The sequence below is a fragment of the Candoia aspera genome, chromosome 10 (assembly GCF_035149785.1).
Source record: "Candoia aspera isolate rCanAsp1 chromosome 10, rCanAsp1.hap2, whole genome shotgun sequence".
Taxonomy (NCBI): domain Eukaryota; kingdom Metazoa; phylum Chordata; class Lepidosauria; order Squamata; family Boidae; genus Candoia; species Candoia aspera.
Window position 1 is genome coordinate 8,865,378 of NC_086162.1, and position 23,740 is coordinate 8,889,117.

At 47.2% G+C, this 23,740-nt stretch overlaps 1 protein-coding gene across 2 annotated transcripts in view; it reads right to left on the bottom strand.

Annotated features, from left to right (window-relative positions):
• Window positions 1-20,795, bottom strand: part of TFAP2E (transcription factor AP-2 epsilon) — a 63,551-nt gene extending 42,756 nt beyond the window's left edge. The window contains exons 1-4 of one of the 2 annotated variants that reach the window (XM_063311855.1): window positions 20,769-20,795; window positions 19,328-19,792; window positions 15,978-16,039; window positions 14,666-14,678 (exon numbers count right to left, since the gene is read on the bottom strand). In XM_063311855.1, the coding sequence (XP_063167925.1) occupies window positions 14,666-14,678; window positions 15,978-16,039; window positions 19,328-19,792; window positions 20,769-20,795 (567 nt within the window). The remainder of the gene's footprint in view (window positions 1-14,665; window positions 14,679-15,977; window positions 16,040-19,327; window positions 19,793-20,768) is intronic. The other variant, XM_063311854.1, reaches the window with a different exon arrangement.
• Window positions 20,796-23,740: the final 2,945 nt, after the last annotated feature.

Consider the following 23,740-nt stretch of genomic DNA (forward strand, 5'->3'; position numbering starts at 1 on the left):
TCACCTTTACTCCCCCACCTTCCCTCCAAGGTAATGGGAGATGATGCCGATTACATTTTACATTCCTTGAGGCCACCCTTGAACAGGATGGGAATAAGAGAAAATCTCCCTGAATGCTGTTACAACTAAGGACAACTGAAGACTCTCTCTCCTGGGGTGGGGATGAGATGAAGGAGTCCCATTGCACCCACACACAGTTGGTAGAACATGTCTGTATCATGTATATGGCATGGGGCTGGGGTATTTGAGGAACCACCTCTCCCTGGTCACATCTATGGTGGGGAGCTCTTACAATGGTTGGGTTGAGCTGATGTTGGATGAATTCTGCCACTGATCATGATTTTCTGTTTTAAATTGATTATGGAGGGTTTTTATATGTTTCTATATTGGTTTTTAACTTGTTTTTATTGGATTGGTTTTACCTGTAATAAGCTGCCAAGAGTTGCTTAGTTGAGATGGGTGGCCATACAAATTGGAAAATAAATAAATAAATAACTAAATCGTTAGACACAGATGAGCACATGCTCTTTAATTCCTTTCCATTTTCTTCAATAGCTAGAAACTTTTGAGAACAGGTGTTTAAGACAGAAGCAGCTGGCTTCCTAGGTGGACTCTTACCAGACCAGCGTTCTACAGACTTCCCTATTTCTTTGCCACTTTTCCCCACCCACCCCATTCTGAAAGAGAAAATGGAACATCTTTGAGAGGAGTAGCATTCATCCACTCTTAGACTCTTCTGTTCTTGCTTCCATTTCCTTGTTGAAACAGCTGTAAGCAAAGAGATGGTCAGAGGGCCAATGTGCACTTTGGGGTGGATTGGAGCCCACAGCCATGAGAGGCCAGTGCAGCCTGCAAAATACTTGGCTCCATTCAGGCCACAGAAGATGTTAACACATTGCTGTCATGTGCTCGGCTCCACCTCATCCTATAGTCTTACTTCAAAACCAGCCAACAAGCAGCTCTTGGTAGTGGTGGTGTCAGAAAAGCATGCATGGGACTCCTGCCAAGCTTCCCTTTGACTTTCTGAAGAACTAAGGGGCATCATTCATCAACTAGTACATAATGTATGGCCTGTTTCATTTAAGTTGCACAAAAGGAGATCCCAAATATTACCCTCTGCCTCTACCTTCAGAAGGATAGTAAAACCCAGGATGCATTTATGCCACCCCATGTCATTTCCCATTCTTAGATGGAGCCTGTCATCGTTCTCTTTAAAAGTCTCATCCAGGTCTACTTGCTGGTTTTTCCCTTTTTCTTCTCTCACATGGATACAGCGGTGTCCGCAGGCAGGTACAAAAATTCAAGATGGCAGCCACAGCCATGCAATCAAAGCCCCACCCCTTTTTTGTGTGAAGTTTCAACTCCCATCCATTCTGGAGAAGTTCCAACATCCCTCCCTTGCCATGTGTGGCCTTCCGCTATCAAAATAAAAGCAACCATGACAACAATAATAGCAATAGGCAGCCCCTAGGCAAAGAAAGATTGTCCTTCCCAATCTATAGAGCTCCCCTCACTTTTTTAAAAAAGTATTTATTCTCAGAATTAAATGCAACATCTAAATCAGTGTTTTTCAAACTTGGCAACGTTAAGATGGATGGACTTCAACACCCAGAATTCCCCAGCCAGCATGCTGGCTGGGGAATTCTGGGAGTTGAAGTCTACCCAACTTAACGTTGCCAAGTTTGAAAAACACTGATTTAGACCACCAATTCCACAGACATTTCCTGCCACTGGGAAAGAGGCTTCTGTTTGTCTGCTTCATTCTCCAAGTGCCTGAGAATCTCTCTTCAATTTCTTTGGGTGATGCTTGGAACGGCTTTGGAGGGGGCAGAGGGGGCTACTGAAGTGTGGTTTTCTGTTATGCACACCCCACCCTGAATCCTGCCCCCACTTCCCTATCTGGAAGATAAGCCATGGGAGGAATGGGGGTCTCTCCTTGGGATTTCATTAAACACGAGAAGCGAGGAGACTGCAGATCTCCAGAGAGATGATTTCCCAGTGAAAAACTGGAAACTCACCTGAAAGTCTTGGTGATCCAGAAGATCTAAAGGAACTAAAGACATGCAAGTGCAAAGACATGATACTTCTCCCTGTTGGTGCCCACTGATGGGTGCCAAATGAGGAGTTGTGTGTGCACTGTGTGTACATGTGAGTCACAGACCAGCATCAGATGATGTGATGCAAGTACAAAAGACCAGCCTTGCATTTTGCCATTGCGATCCATGTTTCAACATCTTTTGTTATCACCGCTTCTTCTGGACCCCTTTGCTTCTATCAGAATGTCACTGAAATCCTCTCTGAAAGGACTTTCAGGAGCAAATCCAAAATTTCTCTTTCCTCAAACTGGATGAGAACTAGTGGGGGAAAATGCAGGATTTCCCCCCCCTTCAAGGCACTAACACTGTATTTAGTATAGGTTTATGACTTTCCATACCTGGAGGGAGTATTATGCAGGGAGGTCAAAAAAAAGCCCAAATGTGACCGTGTGCTTCATAAACAGGGGCAGGATTTTGATCACAATATCCTGGCTGCCAATTTGACTTTTTTGACCCCCGGTGGACGCCCCTGCCTGGCCGTGCCCAAAATCAAATGATGTTACATTGGTACATCTGCTTCTTTGAACTGTGTGTACCATTCAAGCCAATAAAAGTATCCCATATCGATTCACTCCTGGCATTCTGCTTTAGATTTTTCAGGAGTGGCTGAGCCTTGGGTAACAGCTGCAAACAAAGACACAGATAAAAGTGTCACCCTGCCTTGGGATGTCACACTACAAAGGGCGAGGCAGGCAGACATCAGCTACCGGGTTGTTTTAAGGATGTGAAATGTGGGTGATATACGCACTGATTAATTATTGGTGTTGCGCTGTTGAAAGAGCGGAGCTCCAGGGCAGAGAGTTTGCATAAACAGAGCCTTCATAACTGACCTCCACTTCGGAGGTTCTGCATTCACTTTGGCTGGGCCAAGCCTTAAGACAAATTGGAAAGCTCTCAAAGAAAGGCTCCAAAAATGATTAAAACGTCTGGAAGGCATTGTCCTATGAAGGAGGAGAGAAGGAACTCAGCCCTAGGGTGTGAAAGGATGGGAGGGGCAAAGGGGGAGGTCTGGGAAGAAAGGAGAGGCCCATCAAGAATGATGAAATATTTAAACGCATGCCAGGAAGAAGAACTATCTTTTACCATATCCACTGGGTATCACAGGACATTGAGGAGGGGGCTGAAATGATGGGTTGCGATGTGTTCAGGAGTGTATTAAAGGGGGAAGCTGCTGCTTGCGGCCTCTCTGTGGAACACTTGGAGACTGGAGCTACAGCTACGTGGCTGGGAAAATTGCTAAAAAGCCTTTGAGGCACAAACGAGTGGTGCAGACATGCGTAAGACGAGACAGAAAGTTTTTTGTGAATAAATTCTGGGGCACCATGTTGTAGGAGTGCAAAGAAAGCTGTGGAGTACAAGGGCCAGACTTCTTTTTTTAGAGCAGTATTTCTCAACCTTGGCAAATTTAAGCTGTATGGACTTCAACTCCCAGAATTCCCCAGCCAGTATGTATGCTGGCTGGGGGATTCTGGGAGTTGAAGTCCATACAACTTAAAGTTGCCAAGGTTGAGAAACACTGTTTTAGAGACACTTGGCTAATGGTTTTCAAAAGGTCAAGTGAAGGCTGCTAATATATTCTTGGAAGTTCTAGGACCCCATTTCCGGTTCCATGATGCTGAATATAATTTAACGGCATTTCGTTCCTGCCACAAACAATGGGACATATTGCCTAACTTGCCCCTTTGATTTCAGTTCAGTCTAAGTTCAAGCAGTGAAGTTAGACCATACATTAAAGAGCATCAGCTGAAAAATATCCTGAATTCAAATCATTCTGGGCTCCTTGGCAACAGTATTTGTGATAAAAAATAACAGGTCTAGAATGTCCCATTAAAAAAATAAAGGCTGTTTCAGGGGAGAGGTCAATATATCCCTCCCTTCATAAATATCATGCAAGCCATCACACTCTGAGCATTCATGAAAATCTACTGCTGAGGTGTGCAACTTTTTTTCAGTGGGGCAAGAGACACACTCAATCTTTCAACAGTGTCCCAAACACGGGTCCCCCCAAAAGAAGAGACAGGGACAGATAAAACTGGAGATAAAAGCAAGACTAAGACAGAATTAGTCTGAAGTAGAATCTAAATTAATTAAGTTGTCATAGATATAATAATTCCCCCAGTTTTGTCCTGTGAAAGTTTATAATTTGATGTACCAAAACACTTCTGGGGTCTCAGATTGAGAATTTTCCTTTCTACTGCATCTCCTGGGCAATTACTATTATTATTATTATTATTATTATTATTATTATTATTGCAATCAAGTAATCTCCCACAAGTAATGAAACACCAAGAGAGCATTATACATTCTTAGAAATTAGGCAGAAGCATTTGCAAACAAAGGACAAGTTTTCTCTGTTTTCCTAATTTTGTAAAACAACAAAAAAAATTAAATCAAAACTGAATTTGGGGAGGTTAGTTCTCCTTAGCCCCCCCCCCCCACACACACACTGCATTTGCCATTGTCATGTAGTAGCAACTGGCTTTTTCCTCCATCTTTTGTCTTCTACCTCTTCTGGATTACAACTCCTATTATCCCCAGCCAGGGGTCCATTAGAGGACAGCCAACTAGGTTAAGAATGTCACAGTGGGGCTTGAAGAAACAACTTCTGTCCCTCTTCTGCTGGATCCTATCTTTCCTCCTATCCTACCTGGCAACATCATGCTGATAAAAGGGTGTGTGGAGCAACATATATACATATACATATACATATACATATATATATATATATATATCCATATATGCATTATACATATACATACACAGTACATATACATATATAGTACATATACATATACGGGGGTGTCAATCAGACAGTTGCAGTCCCCATCTTGCCTTTTTTTATCTCCTGCACTGACACCCTTGTTTTTGACACTTTTTTTTAACAACTATTTTCTTCAAGCTGCACATTGCCCAGCAGATAAAATCCAGAGCTTAATGATGTGCTGGAGTCTTACCAAAATATGGCAAACAGTCCTGACTGATACCTGCCCATCTGAGAGTCAGTCTCACTGAATGGATGCCATTTACTCCAGAGCAGAGATTTGCAAGGCCTCTCTGACCTTGCCTGGGGTCCTTGGATGGGGAAACCTAGAGCTATAAATTAGATTAGGAATTTGAGAAACATCTGGGAGGAAAGCAATCCCCCTTCTCTAGCGTTGCCAAAATATCTGCACAGGGTGGACTAGGGCATCTCCATGAAGAGGCAAAAAAATCAAGATGGTACCCATGACCCCAAGATCAATACCCTGCCCCCTTTTTAACGTGCATTCAATCATGTGGTTATGGGTGTCATCCTGACTTCTGTTTACTTCAATACCCTGCAGATAGCCCTGGGTGGGTGGACCTTATGTCCTTTCTTGAAGCTCATGCTTTCGATGCAAGCTTCAGAATCTGGCAGATCAGCCACATGCCTAATTCGTCCCGCCCACGTATGTGCTATTTTTAAAACATCACACAAAGAGATAAATATTGTTTGTGTCATTTTAAAAAACACGTTAATAGCTTCGCTGTTGCATTTTGAATTGCAGATGCAGGCCGGCAGTACCCACCCTCGGCAGATACACCCATCCTTTCCACAGCCAGTCATCTGGCAGCTGTGCAAAAGTGGTTAAATGTGAGCTTGTTGAGATGGTTAACCACTTGAGGACACACTTCTTTTAGCAACACATAAAACTAGTCCCTACTGGATTTCTACTTCTATGGGAGGGAGGGAATGTTTTTTAAAATAATTGTATCCCATCTTCCTACCCAAACATCTAAAATCAGGGGGGGGGGGAAACAATTATACAACAAATCTTTCTGGCCAGACGTTCCGTTTTGTCCCATATTAGTATTTTTTTTTTAGTCTCTGGGGAGAACATACCTTCGTTATTTTAAGGTAGCCCAAATTTGGGGTGAGGACAAATCAACATTTTTTTAAAGAAAGAAACTAATGGTTCAAGTTTTTTTAAAAACTACTCTGCATAGAGGAAGGAAGATAGCATGGAACTCATTATATTCAGTGACTGTTTCTTCAGAATGAATGCATATTTATTCAAGGAAGGAGGTGCAGCTCCTGTGAAACAGACACCCAACCCCAGACTAACATGGGTAGTTACTTCAGAGGGCTGTATGTGACTGCTGCCTCATCTAACTTATTTGGGTTACAGAGGGAAATTCAACTAACTTTAAGTCCACTTTCCTCCCCAGTGGGTACCCATTGGATTTGCTGTCCCATCACATCTGGAGGAAATCAGAGGGAGCAGGAGAGGGGGAAGGCTTTGCTACTGTAGAGGATATGGTGGGGCTAAGAGCTACCAACTGATGGGAGCCAACCTCTCACTGGAGTCAATACCCCTTAAGTCCAGAAAAGAGAGCCAGTTTTGGTGTAGTGGTTAGAGGTACCAGACTAGAAACTGGGAGACTGATTTCTAGTCTTGCCTGAAGCACAAAGCCATCTGGGTAACCTTGGGCCAGTCCCTCTCTCTCAGCCCTTAGGAAGAAAGCAAGGGCAAAACCCTGTACGAACTTCTCCAGGCAATCACCAGGAGTCAAGATGGACTTGAAGACTGTCCATAAGCCCACAAGAAACAGGGAGAGAATATTGCTGCAGAAGCTGACCCAATAGATGGATTTGGTGTCAGTGACGGTGATGCAATCCCTAAAGTCTGGGCACTTCTTCAGAACTAGTTTGCTCTCCAGCCTTTCCCCATCAAGAAGCCTGCAGAGATGCTCTGCAGACTCAGACTGAATGTTAGAGAACTTTCCTAAGGGCAGTTTAACAGTGGAACCAACTTTTCAGAGAGATGGTGGACTCCCCTTCATTGGAGGTGCTTCCATGGGGATCCAGCTCCTTCCAATACAATGGTACTACATCTCCCATGATTCCCAACCACCTTGGTTGACTATGTAGGTTGACAATGATGGGTGTGGCAAACTAACACATCTGGAGGGCTTCGGGTTGTGGCAGAAGTCTGATGATGATGATGAAGATGATTAGGATGATGATTAGGATGGAAGAATTAAAGTGGGAAAGAGAGAAAAAGAAAACTGGGATACCATATCCTCTCATTTGGGTATAGATCCTATTGAATGAAAATCTGCAATCCTGGCTTCTTGTTCGAGAATAAGCTCCCCACTGCCACATGGAACTTCCTGGCCTGGTTCACAGGACCCATTTAGCTTGGTTACTGAGTTGGGACAGGCTGCAAAACCCAATACTAACCAAGGTATTGTTCACAACAATACCCAAGCCACGCTATCCAACCACGATTCAACCGAAGCAAAGGTATCCTTAAATTCTGACCTGCCTGAGCCGCTTAGTGAACTCAGAGTCTTAACCTGTGTTTCTCAACCTTGGCAACTTTAAGATGTGTGGACTTCAACTCCCAGAATTCCCCGGCCAGCCTTGCTGGCCGGGGAATTCTGGGGGTTGAAGTCCACACATCTTAAAGTTGCCAAGGTTGAGAAACACTGGTCGAACCTGAGCCTGGACCATGCCTTGCCGCCCTGCTTCGCAACTATTCGTCTTTCTTGCCCGCCTCCCCAGGAAGAAGCCGCTCGGGCAGAGGAGGCGGCGGGCTGGAAAAGCTACGAGATGCAGCGACGCCCGGGCGCCTTTCGCTCCCCACGCGGGGCTGAGCCCCTTCCACTCGCCGCGCGTGTTTCGAGCTCCCCCGGCGCGGTTTTGCGGAATTCATTTTTCGCTGCTTCCGTGGCCAGAGCAAGAAAAAAAGCAGGGCGGCGGCGGCTTCTTCAGGCTTCCCCGGGAGAAAGCTCCCTGAAGTCCACGGGACCTCTTCCAGCCGGAATCTAGGTCAATTTTATCCGGCAAAAGCGCAGCTATTTCCGTCTTTGCGAAGTTTCATCAAAGCTTTGCCCGAGGGATGGATTCCGAGTCCCATAAGCTCCCTAGGTTGGGCTTCGCCTTCTATCATCATTCCCGTGCCGGCTGCGGATGATGGGAGACTGGAACAGCTACTGGGAAAGACTGCCGACAGGAAAGCTCCCTTTGAAAACCCAATCATATTGGATCGAAATGGTTTTTTTCAGGGATCTTTCCCTTTTGCTTGCTTGTCCACGTTGACCCCCTTTCCTTCTCATCTGAAATAGACCCAGACCCAGACCCCTCCTCGAAGGGAAAGCCTTGTAAACCGCCTGAAATTATTTCCTGAACTTGAAATGATCTGTCCAAATATTGTCATTTGGAGTTGAAGCCCATCCACCTGGAAGTTGCCAAGGTTGAGGAACCCTGCCTTAACCCCTACACCAAACTGGCTCTCAGTAATTACATGCTGGTGTCATTTGGGGGCGGGGGGGGGGGCTTGCTGACTTAAGGCGGGGCAGAGAGCTCTTCAACTCATTGAACCAGAAGTCTGGCAGCACCTTTGGTGACACATTTTATTCAAATTTGTTCATCAGGAAAGGTGCTACTAGACTCCACATTTTTGAGGCCACCATAGATTAAGCCAGCTCTCCTCCTACAACGTCTCCAACTCATGGGAAATTTTATCCTCGCCCTACAAAGGTAAGATCTTGCCAGTGCAGGAAGTCCAGATTCCAGCTGTTCTCCCTGCTGGTTCCCAAAGATGCATCTTCCTCCTTGATGGGGACAGGGCTGCAGGGAATATTTGGAAGATGCTGGTGGACTGATGACCAGCCCGTGTTGCCTTTCCCACTTCCAAGATACAAGCACCTCCTTCCAAGAACCTACCAATGACAGATCAAGGCAGAAGAGGATGGGGGAGAGGGATGAAGTCTACACATGCTGGCTCCATGGTGGATGAATCAAGTAAAACTGGCTATTGAGGGGAATTTGCAGGATTGGCATGTGTGTTGCAGGGTGGGTGGGTGGGTGGATGGATGGATGGATGGAAGGGAGGGAGGGTGGGAGGGCAGGCAGGCCAATTGCAATTGCTAGGCAAAAAAGTCTCCGAGTTCTAGTCCGGCCTTAAAGCCGGCTGGGTGACCTTGGGCCAGTCACTCCCTCTCAGCCCAAGAGCCAATCAGGCATGGTAGGAGAGTTCTAGTCCCGCCTTAGGCAGGAAAGTCGGCTGGGTGACCTTGGGCCAGTCCCTCTCTCTCAGCCCAAGAGCCAATCAGGCATGGTAGGAGAGTTCTAGTCCCGCCTTAGGCACAAAAGCCGGCTGGGTGACCTTGGGCCAGTCACTCCCTCTCAGCCCAAGAGCCAATCAGGCGTGGTAGGAGAGTTCTAGTCCCGCCTTAGGCAGGAAAGTCGGCTGGGTGACCTTGGGCCAGTCCCTCTCTCTCAGCCCAACTCACCTCACAGGGTTGTTGTTGGGGAAAAGAGGAGGAGGAAGGAGTATTAGGCATGTTTGCCACCTGGAGTTATTTATAAAAAATAATAAAGGCGGGATAAAAATTAAATAAATAAAAATAATAAATAAAATAAAAGCTGGGGCAAATTTCACAGAGAATCTTGAGGGAATTGCTCACCCTAGTGCCATCTTTCACACTATTTCTTTGCAGTAAATTTTATTAAGTCTGAAGAAAAGAATAAAAATTACAAAAAAAAACTGCAAAAAAAAAAGCTTTAAAAAGGGCAAAAACACAGAAGATTTTTTTTTCAAATTTACAAAAAGATGTGGCTTCTGACTTTTAACAGCAAGGATATGCAAAAATGTCCATAATCAATCTCTTACTCTGTATTAAACCGAAACACCACATTCTTTCTATAAGTCATTCCACTTTAACACACAACAAAAATTCCTAAGTACAGTTACTCCTCCCCCTCATATTAAAATAAAGATTTGATTTAATCCACAAGCTCTACTCTCCAGTGCCTTGGTTTTAATTCTTCTGCTTTATGTCTGCTGCAGTATTGAAACTGAAGGCCAGCTTAAGCATTCGGTAGTCCCCCATCCCTTTCAAAGGCACTATCCGGAAGAGTCTAAAAATGCCTGAGATGCTGTCATGGACCACAAGGGTGGCCTATGCTGGAGTTCTGCCTTCAATATATATTTTTTTCTCTGTGGTTTTCATAGTTGAGACTTCAATAAATATCTTCGACACATGTGTGAGGAAATGGTATTTTTTTTAAAGCTATGACAAGTTTAATTTTAAGTTGCATTCTGCCCTCAGATGTGTAAATTGCTTTGCCAAGAAGCTCACTTGTGAGCTGTCCTGCTGTACGCTGGTGGAGCAAAAGAACTTCAGTGAGATTTACTTCCAAGTAATTCTCTACCTGGCAGGCATTGCCATAAACACAATTTGTTCTCTTCCAGAAATAAAGAACAAACCCCATGGCAGCTGAAATAATAATTCTTGTGTAACTCAGCAGACACAACTAAGACACACCACCATCTAGAGCAGGGTTTCTCAGCCTTGGCAGCTTTAAGATGCACAGACTTCGACTCCAAGAATTCCCCAGTCAGCATGCATGCTGGCTGGGGAATTCTGGAAGTTGAGATCCATGCATCTTACAGCTGCCAAGGTTGAGAAATATTGTTCCAGAGCAAAATGTCTCAATCTGATGCCTTCCAGTTCAACTTCACCTCCCATCTCCCACAGTCAACAGGCCTTTTTGAAGTGGAGTCTAGCACAACTGAAGGACAGCAGGTTGAGGAACTCTGCTATTCTCACTTTGCAGGAATAGTGAGGACTGCAGGGAGTGTGGTGTGCTGTAGAACCGTAGGAAGGATCCTCATTTGATTAAGCTCCTGAGCACATTCCATGAAACAAAGCCTTGTAGCGTAAGCTCTGAGCATTGTTTGTAGAGACACTGGTCTAAATCAGGGATAGGCAGCCTGGGAACTCCAGCTGCTTGGGACTTCAGCTCCAATCAGCCCCAGCAAGCATGGTCAGCGGAAGTGAATGATGGGATCTGTTGTTCATATTCCCTGCCCCTGAGATACATTAAATTATAGCACCAAAGATACTATCAAATTAACAGCCATGGGTATTCAGAACAAGCCAAGAGGACATTGTAACCATGTCATTCTGCACAGGAACTGAGCTCTGTGATTTGCATCTGTGCAATGACGTTGTGACATATGTTGTCACCCGCTACCCCCACTGGAATTGCCCATGTTAATAACAATAATACAATCTAAATTACACTTAGAGCAAGGAAGATCATGAACCCTGGCTGTTTTACCGACGGGGACATTGTCTAAGGCACCGTTTCTCAACCTTGAGAACTTTAAGATGTGAAGACTTGCCCGGACTTCCCCAGCATGCTGCCTGGGGAATTCTGGGAGTTGAAGTCCACATGTCTTAAAGTTGCCAAGTTTGAGAAACACTGATTTAGATGATCGGGATAGGTAAGTAGACAGGTAGGCAGGCAGGTGTAGATGGACAGGCAGACAGATAGATGGGGCACCTGCTTGACCTTGTTTGGGGCTCCAGTGCTAAGGAGGGTCAGGCCTCCTTAGTCCTTGGATAGGAAACCACCAGGAATTTCCAGGTCTATAATCCTAGAAGGAATTCCCACTATGTGGGAAAAAACTTCTCAGAAACACATAATGGCCAACTACCACTTCTGCATTATGGCCAAGGAAACTTACATATCCATACGTCAAACTCCAGAATCTTTCAGAGTGGGACAGCTATAATAAATCTAATCAATCAACTTCAGTTTGAGGCATACAGATAGATTCAATATTAAGCTACCCTGAAGGTAAATGTGACTATCTTGCCTCTTTTAACTTATTTTTGCCTATTTTGAGGTTTATGCTACAGTTTTTCTGGTGCTTACGACTTCAGAATGGCAGAAATCCATGCCATTAGTTTTCCTCCACCGTTATTGTTGTTGTTCTTGTTCTTGTTTCAGGTAATCTGAAAAAGGAACTCAGGGCTGCGGGAGTGGAAGGAGAGAATATCTCTTTCTTGTATTTCCCTCCGAGACTAAAATTCCAATATATGGTTTAGGGATTAACAAACATTAGAACAGAATGAAACAAAGGATCTTAAGGATGAGACCCATTCTTTATAATACAAGACTAATTCTTTGCAGCTTCTGAGTATGGTTCTGTCTCACCAAGCTTTCTTCTATCAGCCCAGTTCTGGAGGACAGGAAACATTCCACCCAAAATCAGCTTTAGCAACAGAATAAATCCCAGCTGTTTTGATCCAACCAAATTAATGTAACCCAATGTCCAAAGGAATGATCTCTACCTGGACATACAGTTGGCCCCAATCCTACAGGAGCTTAGGAAGGGAGTTAAGATAATAAGCTCCTTCTCTAGGCTCAGGATGAGCAGAATCCCTAATGGGTGAGTTGCAGAAGTTTCCACTTCTGTTTGCCATTTTATTGTTTAGGTGTTTTAATAAGCTATATTCTTTTGTATTAATTGTAGTTTTCTTTCTGTTTTTTGTATGTTGCCCAGAGTCACATCACTGGAGTTGGGCAGTTACATAAAGGCATAAAATAATTTTTTTTAAAAAATATGGCTAAATGCTACACATGAGACCGAACTTAACAACTCCCACACACGCACGCATGCGTGCACACACACACCAGTTTTCATTCAACTGGAAGTCCTTCTTTGATGTTTTGGTTTTTGTTCACAGCAGGACAAAGAACCCGAAGCTGGCTCCTGGCTGCACCCTATTATAAAGGGGTCTAACCAATCAATCAGCCTGAGCTGTAGTTGATTAATGTGGCAATTTAAGCTATTCAGACTTGCACCTCCATCCAAAGTGGGCAGCTGCCATTTCCTGTCTCTCACATTCACATATAAACCAACATTTTTTTAAAGCAAGAATTTAATTTAAAATGTGTTTGCCCTTGTTGTGTACAATGCTACCTACCAACACACACACACACTTGTTCCCATTTGCGAAGCCATTATGGTATTTGATATGCCTATTAGTGACAGCACACTATAAACATCATCTGGAGACTTAAACAACAGCATTTCTTTTTAAAAGCTGCTGAATGGGACAAGAACTTTGCTTCCTTCCAAATTTTTCCAAATAGAAACGTGATTCTCTCCATGGGAATGACCATGAAGGTCTCCAAAAGCTGATACCAAATGGTACTTTTTAATGTGAGAAAAGGGGAAGATTATTAAATACTAAGACTGTGCAGCACTTCAGAACTGGATCCAAAAAGATGTTTCAGGGGTGTGAATGCACCACCTGTCTGTAACTCTTTAAAGCAGCTGCATCTTTCCCGGGTATTGCAGCTACCCCATCATCACCAGAAAAACAGCAGCTGGGGACTATATTCATGCTCCAAAGGGCTTTTCTGGAATCACATCTCAGGGGCTCCACAACTCCACTCAATACAAAACTGAAAAGTCACCATAGGAGCTATCACTACTTTGAATTGCAAGTAAATGTAAATTAAATCCAGTTTTGGTTTCCTCTGGGCTCCACCCATAACTTATTGATATGCACTGCTGACACATCCTTCAAATGCCAAATGTGATGTCTGGCCTAAGAAGTGGGATGCCATTGCACTCCACCAACCTCTGGGCATTTTTGTATGTCATGCCCCACACAGGAGTGTTGGCCTTGGATTTTACAAATACACAAATATTTGGGGGAACCGAGAGAGGAGGAGGAGGTCTGTTGCTTGAGAGTTCAGCATGGATTGAGCAATATACCACTATCCCTACTAGTTGAGTTTCCTGGAAATATTAAGAATCACCAAGTAGTTCTGGCATAATACTGAGGTTTTCTTGGAGTAGGAAGTGTCCAAGTTTGCATGACCAGTGGTGGTGGGGGGTCACATTCTTTCTCCCCAGCCACTCATTTGTGAGATGTTCCTGGGGAATAGCAACTGATGCTTATCTCACAATCTCTTCGGAACTCCATGCAGCTCCGCCTGAGCTTTAGAAAAACAAACTCCCAACCCAATTTGGGGTAGTGGTTAAAAGGTTGGAGGGAGAGAGAAAAGTCCAAGTCCACATCCAGTGGTCTCAGCTTGCCCGACCTTACAGGATGGGTGTTGTGGGGGGAAAATGAAGGGAGATTCAGTCCCATCTAAGCTACTTCGAGCTTCTGGAGAAAAGGCAGGTTGTAAATCTAACGCATCAATAGATAACAACCCCCCCTCCAAATAGCAAAGCTTGTTGAGATTCACAAGCTTAAGATGCTCCATCTCTTTCTCTTTCTCTCCATTTCCCTCTCTCTCTCCCCTCCCCCCCCTTCTCCTCCCTTCTTGTTCTGCCTGATTTTGTGCAAACTATTCAGTGGGCTTTGCTCCCGGAGAAATTATCACCATATTCCAAGAAAACTAGTGACCTTCATCCCAGTCTTAGAAAAATCATAAATTTGATCTGACAGCTAAAAGGAAGCAATCTGATGCCACCCCAAAGTTTGGGATGACAATGCCCATAATCCCTTGCCAAGTTAGCTGCGGGAGTGGGAAGTGTAGTCTAATGCTTTTGGATAGCCCTCGGCAGTGAAATGCTGAATTAATTTTTAACTGATAGGTCACGGACTCACCACTGACTGGGTCCACACATTGCCTGAAGTTACATTTATTTAACTGTGGTTCTTAGCATGACATTAAGACATAAACAATGATTTACAACCTCAATCGCTGGTTTTACACAACATGCTAAACCCAAACCAAGCTATATTAATCTTAGCATGGTGTATGAACTCAAGCACTGACTCACAGACTGACTCAACCTCAGCATTATTGCTATACAGAGAGACGGCAAGAAATTGAGTCCTGGGTCCCCACAAACCCACTTGGCTAAAGCAGGGAGGCCGAGATGGAATTCCTGAAAGTGTCAGCAGCTTCCAAGAGCGGGTACCACCAACTGCCTGTTCTGACAAGGTGCAAGGTGCGGCACAAAATGTCGCAGTTAAGTCTTCACTGTTCTCATGCTCAGTACCTTTGCACGTCCGTGTTTCTCCAAAATTCGATCTGTCGCCTAGGCTGATAATTTGGAGGTGAACTCAGAAATGGGAAGGATGAATAATGATTCGCTGAGCAATTTATTTATTTATCAAATTTTTAGCACCACCCATTCCCCCCCCCCCGAAGGAGGGACTCTGGGCGGTTATATATAACTAGACATAGTAATATCTACAGACCCACTCTTGATGGTTTTTCAGTGTATATATAGAGAGAGGGGGGAAGATATATATATACATACATAAAAGACCCAGAAAACCAGCTCAGACAACAACTGGATAGAAAGCAAGGTTTGCTTCTAATGCCCCCCTTTGTTTTGCTAAATACTTGACCCTAATGGTCACCCATTAAAAGGAAGGGAAAAAACGCTGCAGACAAGCCCAAACTGCCTTCAGGAGGTAAAGAACAGGAAAACTCAAATCAGCGCAAAGCTGGTGCATCTGTGCTCCTCCAGCTCAGATCCCTTCTGAAAGACCCCCAAATCCAGGAACAGGCAAGCCACAGCGAGGACCCGAACTGGTACCTGGATGGCCCAGCTGGAAGTTGGGGGCGCGCTCACACGCAGATACTCTCTCCTCACCTCTTCCAATTACAACCCCTGAGATCCCCCTTCAGTCCTGGCCATCCACTTTCTTCCTCATGAGCTGCTTTCCCATAAGCCACATCCTGCTGGGGTTATGGGAGTTGTAGTCCACGGGGGATGGGGCTGAGGGAAAGGAGGTTGCTGTGAGCAACTGGACGTAGAAGGACGGACCGACACCCAGAACACCTTGCTAGACCGAAGGAGGCGGATTGGATTGCTTGGAATGGCGGCGATCAGATAGTTCTTTTGGAGCGTGTGGGGAGAGAGAAATGCCCCGCTACTTCTTGGCCAAGACAGACCTTTAATCCCAACCGAAACGTGGAAGTAGCTTAGCTCAGAATGCAGAAAGGGGAGAAAGCAGAGCCAAGAGGCCCGGGCTCAGGACCTGGGTTCAGTCGCCGGATTTCTCTTCGACAGACTTCCCCAGCACCCCAGACTCCAGACTGAGGCTGTTCCCCAACATCAAACGCTCCAAGCCATCAACGCTGCCTTACCTTTCTTGATCACCGACTGGTCCAAAAGGTTCATGCCGGCCTCATCCACCGCCTGAAAGAACAACGGGCGTACATAATTACTCAGCCCCACCGCACAGAGTTCTGGTAAGGATCAGGAGATTAATCTATCCGAAGTGTCTTTTGCCCTCCGGACATTTCAAACGCTGCGAAAAATGAAAGTAAACCAGGAAAGTTAACCCCCATCTTCAAAGCTGGGGCTTCTCTAGAGGGCTTCTTAGAAAGGAGAAAAGTTTTCTTCCCTTATTTTTTAAACAACGCGCCCAACTTCTTCAAACCTGGGGTTTCCACCCGGGGTTTTTCCGAAGAATGAAGGAGAAAGAAGCCTATCCTGCGCTCTCCCATTTCTCAAGCAACCATCAAACAATCTGGGTCAGAGCAATTGATATTTTGAGAGAGTCACAGAAGTCAGCGACTGAACTGACCCATTTTCCGTTTTCAGCTGAACCATTACCCAGCCCAGCGGGCAGACTTCTCACAAAAAACAGAAAGCAAGAATTTTATTATTTTTTTTAAAACCTCCTCTGCTTCTTTAACCGACCTGCTCTTACAAAACTCCATCCTATATTTTTTGAAAGGGGCAACAGACAACCTGGCTACTTCTGATTATTACCACAAACAAACAAACAAACATCTAATGCTTCTAAGAAGCAGAAGAAAAAAGCCCTCGAGAGGATTCAAAATTGCTCTTTAAAGAAGGCAGGGCGTAATTCAGCTAAAGGCATTTTTAAGCTTCATTGATTCCCCAAAGGGAAAGGCTCTTGCATATGTTTAACTATAGCATTCAAACCACTGGGACCCAATCTTGCAATTTACTGTTTAGGAATACTGAAGTCCTAGGAATGAAGGAGGATTTACTCCTGGACAGATGCTCACAGGTCTGGCCAGAGTAAGATTGTAATTTTTAAGGCACCTTAGTCTAGGGCTGATCTCAGTAACACAATTGTAAGAAGCAAAGGTGGAAGAATTCTTTATGGATTGGGGGGGGGGGTGAATTCCCCAGGGAGTTTCCCCTTCTAGCTTTTTATCAAGTTCCATTTCTAGTATAGAATAGAATTTTTATTATGCTCACAGATTACAGATAGAATTTGTTATCAGAATTACAGATAGCAGCACATTAAAAGGTCCATTTCTATTCTGCTGCCGAAAACAAATTGTAACAGGAAGTTTTCTCTCCCTCTCCCTTATGGCACTTTCCTAGCTAGCATTTCTAGTTTTCTTACCTGTCTTAGTCAGTGATTTTTTTTTTCAAAAACCAAAATCAAAAGGCATTTTTAAAGGGACCAATTGTGACCTTTGCTTTTTCATTGAAATAGAAATTATTCTTTACAACAAGCCATATTTTCATTTTAAAATCTTTGCCTTTGGGGAAGTTGTTCCAGTGAGCTGGGAGGAGAGGACAGAATATAGCTGGCAGAAAATGCAAAGGCAGCTGAAAACCAAGGTTGGAGGCAGCAGCTTATTTGCAAGAAGAATTTTTTTTTCCAGAAGGGCTTTGGATTTTTCAACAGGACAAGGTGCGTTGCCACGTCTGTTTTTAGAAAAAAATTCTCGGTGTTAATCGGCTTAATCGGCAGCCGAATAAAACGCGAAAATCGTGGGGGCGGGATCGGGGTGAGAAAGAGAAAGGTTTGATCCGGAGAATAAAGGGCAGATCGAAAGCGATAGAAGGTCTTCCTCCGTTTCAGACAACCACATTCAAAATTATAGAACACGGTTTCGGATGGATGGATGGAAAAATAAAACAAAAATGCCGAACAATAAAAACTATACAAGCTAACATCCACGAACCCTGCACTGAGAAACAAGTCCCACGGGGAATTGAGGGGAGTTTATTAGGATCAGATAGGAGCTGGAGTGCAATCCAAAACAGGGTGATCCACAAGTCCCACTGAGTTAAACAGAGATAGGATTGAAGCCTTTATTTAAAAACAAAAAGCAAAACGGGAGCTATTCTAAGGTGGAGATGCGGTCGCGGATCAGCCGGCTAAAATCCCATTGAATTCAATGTGAGAGCGGTCCTGGGTTTATTCTTATCTTGACTAAAGCTTCCGCTGAAGTCCGTGGGACTGAAAACGGCTTGGACTTTGGCAAGATTTCGCCCAGTCGTTCGAAACAGTTCCGTCCAGAAAGAACGCGAAGACAGAAGCAGCCAGATTTCTTTCCCTTCCGCCCGCGCTCCGAAGCGGTGGACTGGAACTCCCTTTCCCCGTGGGGAAAAGGAACATTGCAGCCCACCTCACCAGCGCCGGGGAAGGCTGCTTAACTGGAGAGGCAGGAAAACCCTCAGGAAGTGTGGGGATGTGATTTACACGGGAGTAAACATGGGGAGATCAGAATAGTGAAAAAACAGCGGAAAGGCGTCGACTTCGGCCCACCGCGACGCAGTCCTCAGGACCTTGCGTTCCCAGGTTAAGAAAGCCAAAACTAATAAACCACGTTTTGATAAACAAGGCCTAGGTCGTCCGGGACCAGACTCCAATAGCTTTGCAGCGCGAAAACCCGAAAGCGGGGCCGGCCTTTGGTCTCCTCCAGGATCAGGGCTCCTTCCCCGCGGCTCCCGGTTTCCCGAAAAGTGGAGACTTAAGGTTTGTTCCCACGGAAAGTGAAACGGCAGATTTGGGGTTGAGATCGAGAGAGGGGAGAAAAGGAGAGAAGAAAAAGCAGATGCGCTGGGGAAGACGAAAGAAAATAAAAAGAAAAAAACCTCAGCCGTGGACCACACCCCTAACTGAAATATCTACTCGGAACTCAGCTTTGCCGATTTTAAGGAGCATTATCTTTCCCCCAAAAAGTAGGCGTACAAAATTAGCCCCCCCCCAGCCCCCCAAACTCTCACCAGCTTATTCAACGTTTTACAGTTCTTTAATTCTGTTTGCACGGTGGAAATATGCAGATCGAATTTGGATTTTTTACTTGACTCGGGAAAGGGTCGGTTTGGGTTATCTATTGCAGACGAATGGTCGATTTGCTTCAAAATCGAGTTTAGGGCCCTACAGTAGTTTATTCTCACTTTTTTATTTTTAAAGACAGAAAGGACAGTTTTAAGCAGCGGCTGGAACCGCGAATGCTGGCCCCGAAGATTGCTGCGGTCAGCCCGTCTTTTCCGCGTTTGGCTCCTCGGGGCGGAGTGGAAACAAACGGGCTCGTCCCAGGAGTCCCCGAGGAACCCTTCATTAACCGGCCGGGCAGATGCCACTGGACCGAGTAGGAAGGCTTCCTGGGTGAGTTAATAGCCCTGGAGGCTGCGAAGAACCCCGAGCCCAGCGCTTCCACTTCCCACCGGGCGCAGTGGGCGAGGCCGGAGACGCGGGACCGGTACCTGGATGTCCTCGAGGCTGGGGTGAGCCAGAGCGTGGAGTCCCAGCGGCCCGTCGGTCAAGGCGTGCGCTCCGTCGGCCAAGCCGTGGAGTAAGCGCGGCACGCCCGGGTAGTCCCTGCGCGGATCCAGGCCGAGGGCGCGGTGCGTCTGCGAGAGGAGGCCCGCCGCCGCCGCCGCTTCTTCCTGGCGCGCCCGCTGCGAGGGCCAGCCGCTCTGCTGGTGCTGGTGGATGGGGTTGAGGCCGCCATAGGGGTCCCCCAGGTGCGGGTAGGCGCCCTCCTGGCTCTGCGCGTAGGGCAGCGGCGGCTGCGGGTAGGGCGGCGGGAAGTAGGGCGGCTGGAAGTCCGAGGCCGGCGTGTGGCACAGCGGGGGAGCCGAGGAGTACGCCGCCGCCTGGTTGAGGGACGAGAGCTGCGGGAGGCGACCGCCGGCGGTGGAGGTCCCGTTCAGCCCATCCGAGCGGTCCTGGAGGGGGGACACCAAGGGGAGGGAAAGGTCACCACACGGCCACCCGCGCTCGGGCGCAAGAGATCGGCCTTCCTCCCGCTCCAAGCAGAAGCAGCGCGCGTCGCCAGGGCGCCCGGTGGCGGCGGCTCCCTGAAGGCCCCGGCTCGCAACACCTGAGCCTCAAGGCAAGGCGCAGCCTTCTCTGCCCAGCCGAGCCTGGCCCTCGCCTTCTCCCCCGGGCGGGCACGCCGAGAGCGCACCGTGCCTTCGGGGCTTGGCGCGGCGCAGCCCTCCTAAGGCCGAGCCCTTCGCCTCCCCTCCCGCTCGTCCGAACAGGACCCGGAGCAGGCAAAACTTTGCCGCTGAAGAAGAGTTGCGGCGCAACCGAGCAAACCAAAACAAACGAGGCGCCGATGGTCGTCTCTTGCCGGCCTTGAAAGCGCGCCTTTGGCGACCGGCGCGCTTCGGAAACCACCGGGGGACCCCGTCTGGAGTCCTTTCCCCCTTTCTTGTTCTGCCTTCATAGGGGAGGCCAACGGAGACCCGCAGACAGGAGACCCCTCCCCCGTGCCCAGGCACAGCCTAGGTTTTGCGAAGAAGGAAGGTGGAGGGGGTCCCTGCCTTTCCGGCCAATCTCTATTCGTTGCAAATCAATCCGATTTACCCCGCAAGGGTCTCTTTCGTTCCTTCTCTGCCCCCCCCCCCCAGTTTTGTGATCGATTCAGCCGTCTCTGCGCACTCCTCCTTCCCAACCCGGGGAGGGGGGGTTAAACCATCAGCTAGGTCACAGTTACAGAGCTCCGACATCTGGGACATATTAAAAGGCAGAATCTCTCTTAATCCGGAGGTATCAGGGCGCTTCAGTTAAGTTGCTTTTCGAAGGAGCCCTGCCGGGAGAAGAAAACTTCCTCGCTTCTGCTCCCTTTCTTTCTTACACGCCCGTAACCGGACACACAAGCACGCCCGCCCCACGAACCCCCGAAATCTAACTCACCATCGCGGAATAAGTGTGCACCAACATCTCCGCGGTAGCCAAACCCCCAAATCGTTTAGAGAAATGCCTCCAGACGGGGGGTGGGTGGGGGGTCAGAAAGATGCCAACAACCGCGACCCGACAACTACCAAAATCTGTAGCCTAGCAAAAGTATCCGTTAAAAGCGGGCGGCGAGCGGCGCCTCCATGGACGATTCTTCCAGCGCGTAGCCAACCGAGCTGTCGGCTGGCAGCGACTCCTCCTTTTCAAAACCCCGACCTTCCCCCTTCCAAGCCTGCGCTTGGCTGCCAGCTCTTACTCCCTCTGAACTCAATACTACTCCATGGACTCCAGTTATAGAGGCGGGAGCGCGCGCCGAGCGCCGGGAGCGCGCCTTAAAGAGACAGAGCGCACTCCGGGGGGACTTCCAAGCGAAAGCTGCAGTGCGCGTGCCTTGGGGAGAGGGAGGAGGGCGGAAGAGCGCTGCCACGCGCTGTGGGTGAGTCTTCAGGGTGCCACAAGGATCTTGGTGGCTTCAGCCCCACGGCCCTCTCCCGAAGCAGCCCAGGAAGAGAGGGACCGAGCGCCCACTCTTCTTCCCGTCTGGACCGGGGCTGCAATGCTACATGTATTTATTTGCAATTGATTGGGACGCGGTGAAGTTCCAGGCGAGGGAAAACGCGCAGGATCAAAGGAGAGAGATGCAAACAGGAAGGTGTAGACTGCCGCGGCCTTCTCTCTAGGAAACACCCTTGGCTTCGAGCTGCATCTTTTGGACAAGGTGGGGGACGAAAGAAAGCCTTACTAGAGCGCTGTAACCGGAATGTAAAGGAACGATTTGTTTATCGGTTTGAGCTATTAATCACCCCTGGCGGAGAATTGTCCGCAGCTTTCTTTTGCTGGGCTCGATAAAAAAATTTAGCCAAACCACAAGCTGTCCCCTCTCCCCGGCGTTTAACAGGAGCGGAGTCTTGTCTGTCTATACTGTACACGCGTCCGATTTCCCTCCCCCGCCGAGCCCCCCTCCCCAAGTCATTGCTTAACTCGAGCGGTGCGAAAACGGGGCAGTTTCAAACCGCGGCCAGCTCCTTTCCTGGGATCTGAAAAGCGCGTTTATTTCTGGCCCTTTTCCTTCAATTTGACAGCACAATAATCCACACGCACACTTCCGCCTCCCTTCCTCTCTTTTTCCAGTCATTTCCAGTCATTCGGGCATTGATATGAAGGACAAAGCACCTTTCGGTCTGGCGTATTTCTCAGTTTCTCAATTAATTCGCAACCGAGAAAAGAAACGCGGGGCTGGGCGGGTAGAAACGTCCCTTATGCCTGCAGATTCAACTGGATTAGTATCCGGGAAGCGCGTCCGCCTCGGGAACAGCGATCAGCAGGTAGATCCCAAGGTTCGGCTGTGGGGTTGGAGGACAGGCGAGGGGGGAGGCGGGGGGGATAATAATCTTATTCGACCCAACAGGGGCTAACCCACCTCCCTCCTGCTTCTTCTTCCGTGCGAAGAAAAGATCGCGGGGGTGGGGGGCACGGCTAGAGGGAAGCGAAGGCCCCGCAGCCAACGGAGATCAAGTCTCGACCCCCCCGCCCCCAGCTCGCTCAGAGTGACTCCGGGACAAAGCCGGCTCCCTGAGCCGGGCTGGTGACACTGACAAGCCATTGGCTGCTCCGCCTCTCACCCGGGGAGGGGGCTCGCACCGTTTTGGGGGGCTTGAGGCCTTTTTGAAACTCGGGTTGGGTTCCTACAAGCCCCTGCACACTGTTTTAACTTTTTAATGATGTTTTTGACCGTTGTAAGCGGCCGATAGTCGGATAAGGCGGCCGCAGAAATGGAAATTTTAAGTACATTATAAATAAAATAAACTTGGCTTGGGAATTAGTCCGTTATGTGGATTTGCAAGAGACACTAAGTTACTACCAAACCGGCTGGGTTAGGACACTAAGCCCCCTTCCCCAAAGCTAACCAAAGTTAAAAGTGTGCGGGTTTATCACAAAGTTGTGCAAATGCCCCTCTAGGTTTACTTGGGGAGACTCAAGACAGAGCGAGATTGTTTTCTTTCCGCTCTTAGTATCAGTGATTCCTCCCCTCACCCCTTCTCCCCCGCCCCCTTGAATTCAACAGCTTGTCAACGAAATTGGGTCCGGAGATTCAAAATACCCGACATCATTAATATTTATTCGGTCCATGGCCAGCAAAATTTAAAAGGAGAAAAACAGAGTAAAACAAGGAGACACAATAATATACTACTGATACCGGACGCCATTGGCGGGACTTCTTTGAAAGAGATGTTTTCCTGCCTTGATTGAAAAAGTCCCCGTCCTTTTGACCATTTTTAGTGCCGAACAGACTTTGGAGTAAGTTCTATTTATTTGTGGGGCTCAAGGCAATTATTCTACCACCCCAGACAAGCCCCGAATTATGCCGAGAAAGGCAGCAGTCTTAGCCCACTCCCGCGCGGTGACCCTCAGCTGCTGTTCTCCGCTATGGAACACCCTTCAAGTCTTAAAGGTTTCTCCCGTTCCCAACTCCCTCGCCACCAGCCATTAAAAGAACAGGCGCGGATACAGTATTTCTAAACGGCAGTAGTATATGGGAAGCAGTGATTGCTGTTGTGGGAACCTGCTTTCCAGTCTGTACAATTTTTGTTTGTTTGTTATTTGGGTTAGATTTCGTCATCACGTCAAGCCATAATGGGGAATGGGGTGCTCTGGTTGAGCTTGTGGTATGAGCTTCGCTGCTGCGGTTTGTAACCTACAATTTATGGCTAGCCCACTATGCTAAGACTAAAAACTGTGGCTTGTTCAACAAACTTCAGTTAAGCAAACCATGATTTAGAACCCTGTGGGGACCCAGCTCTGTGTGCATTGAGAAATTCTTGCTAAAGATTTTTGGGGGAGGAGAGGTGGCTTGTTCATGGTAAAATACATAGAAAAGCCCTAGCTTTCAATTCAAACTTGATCTGCCTTTCAGAACCACAAGATTCCTG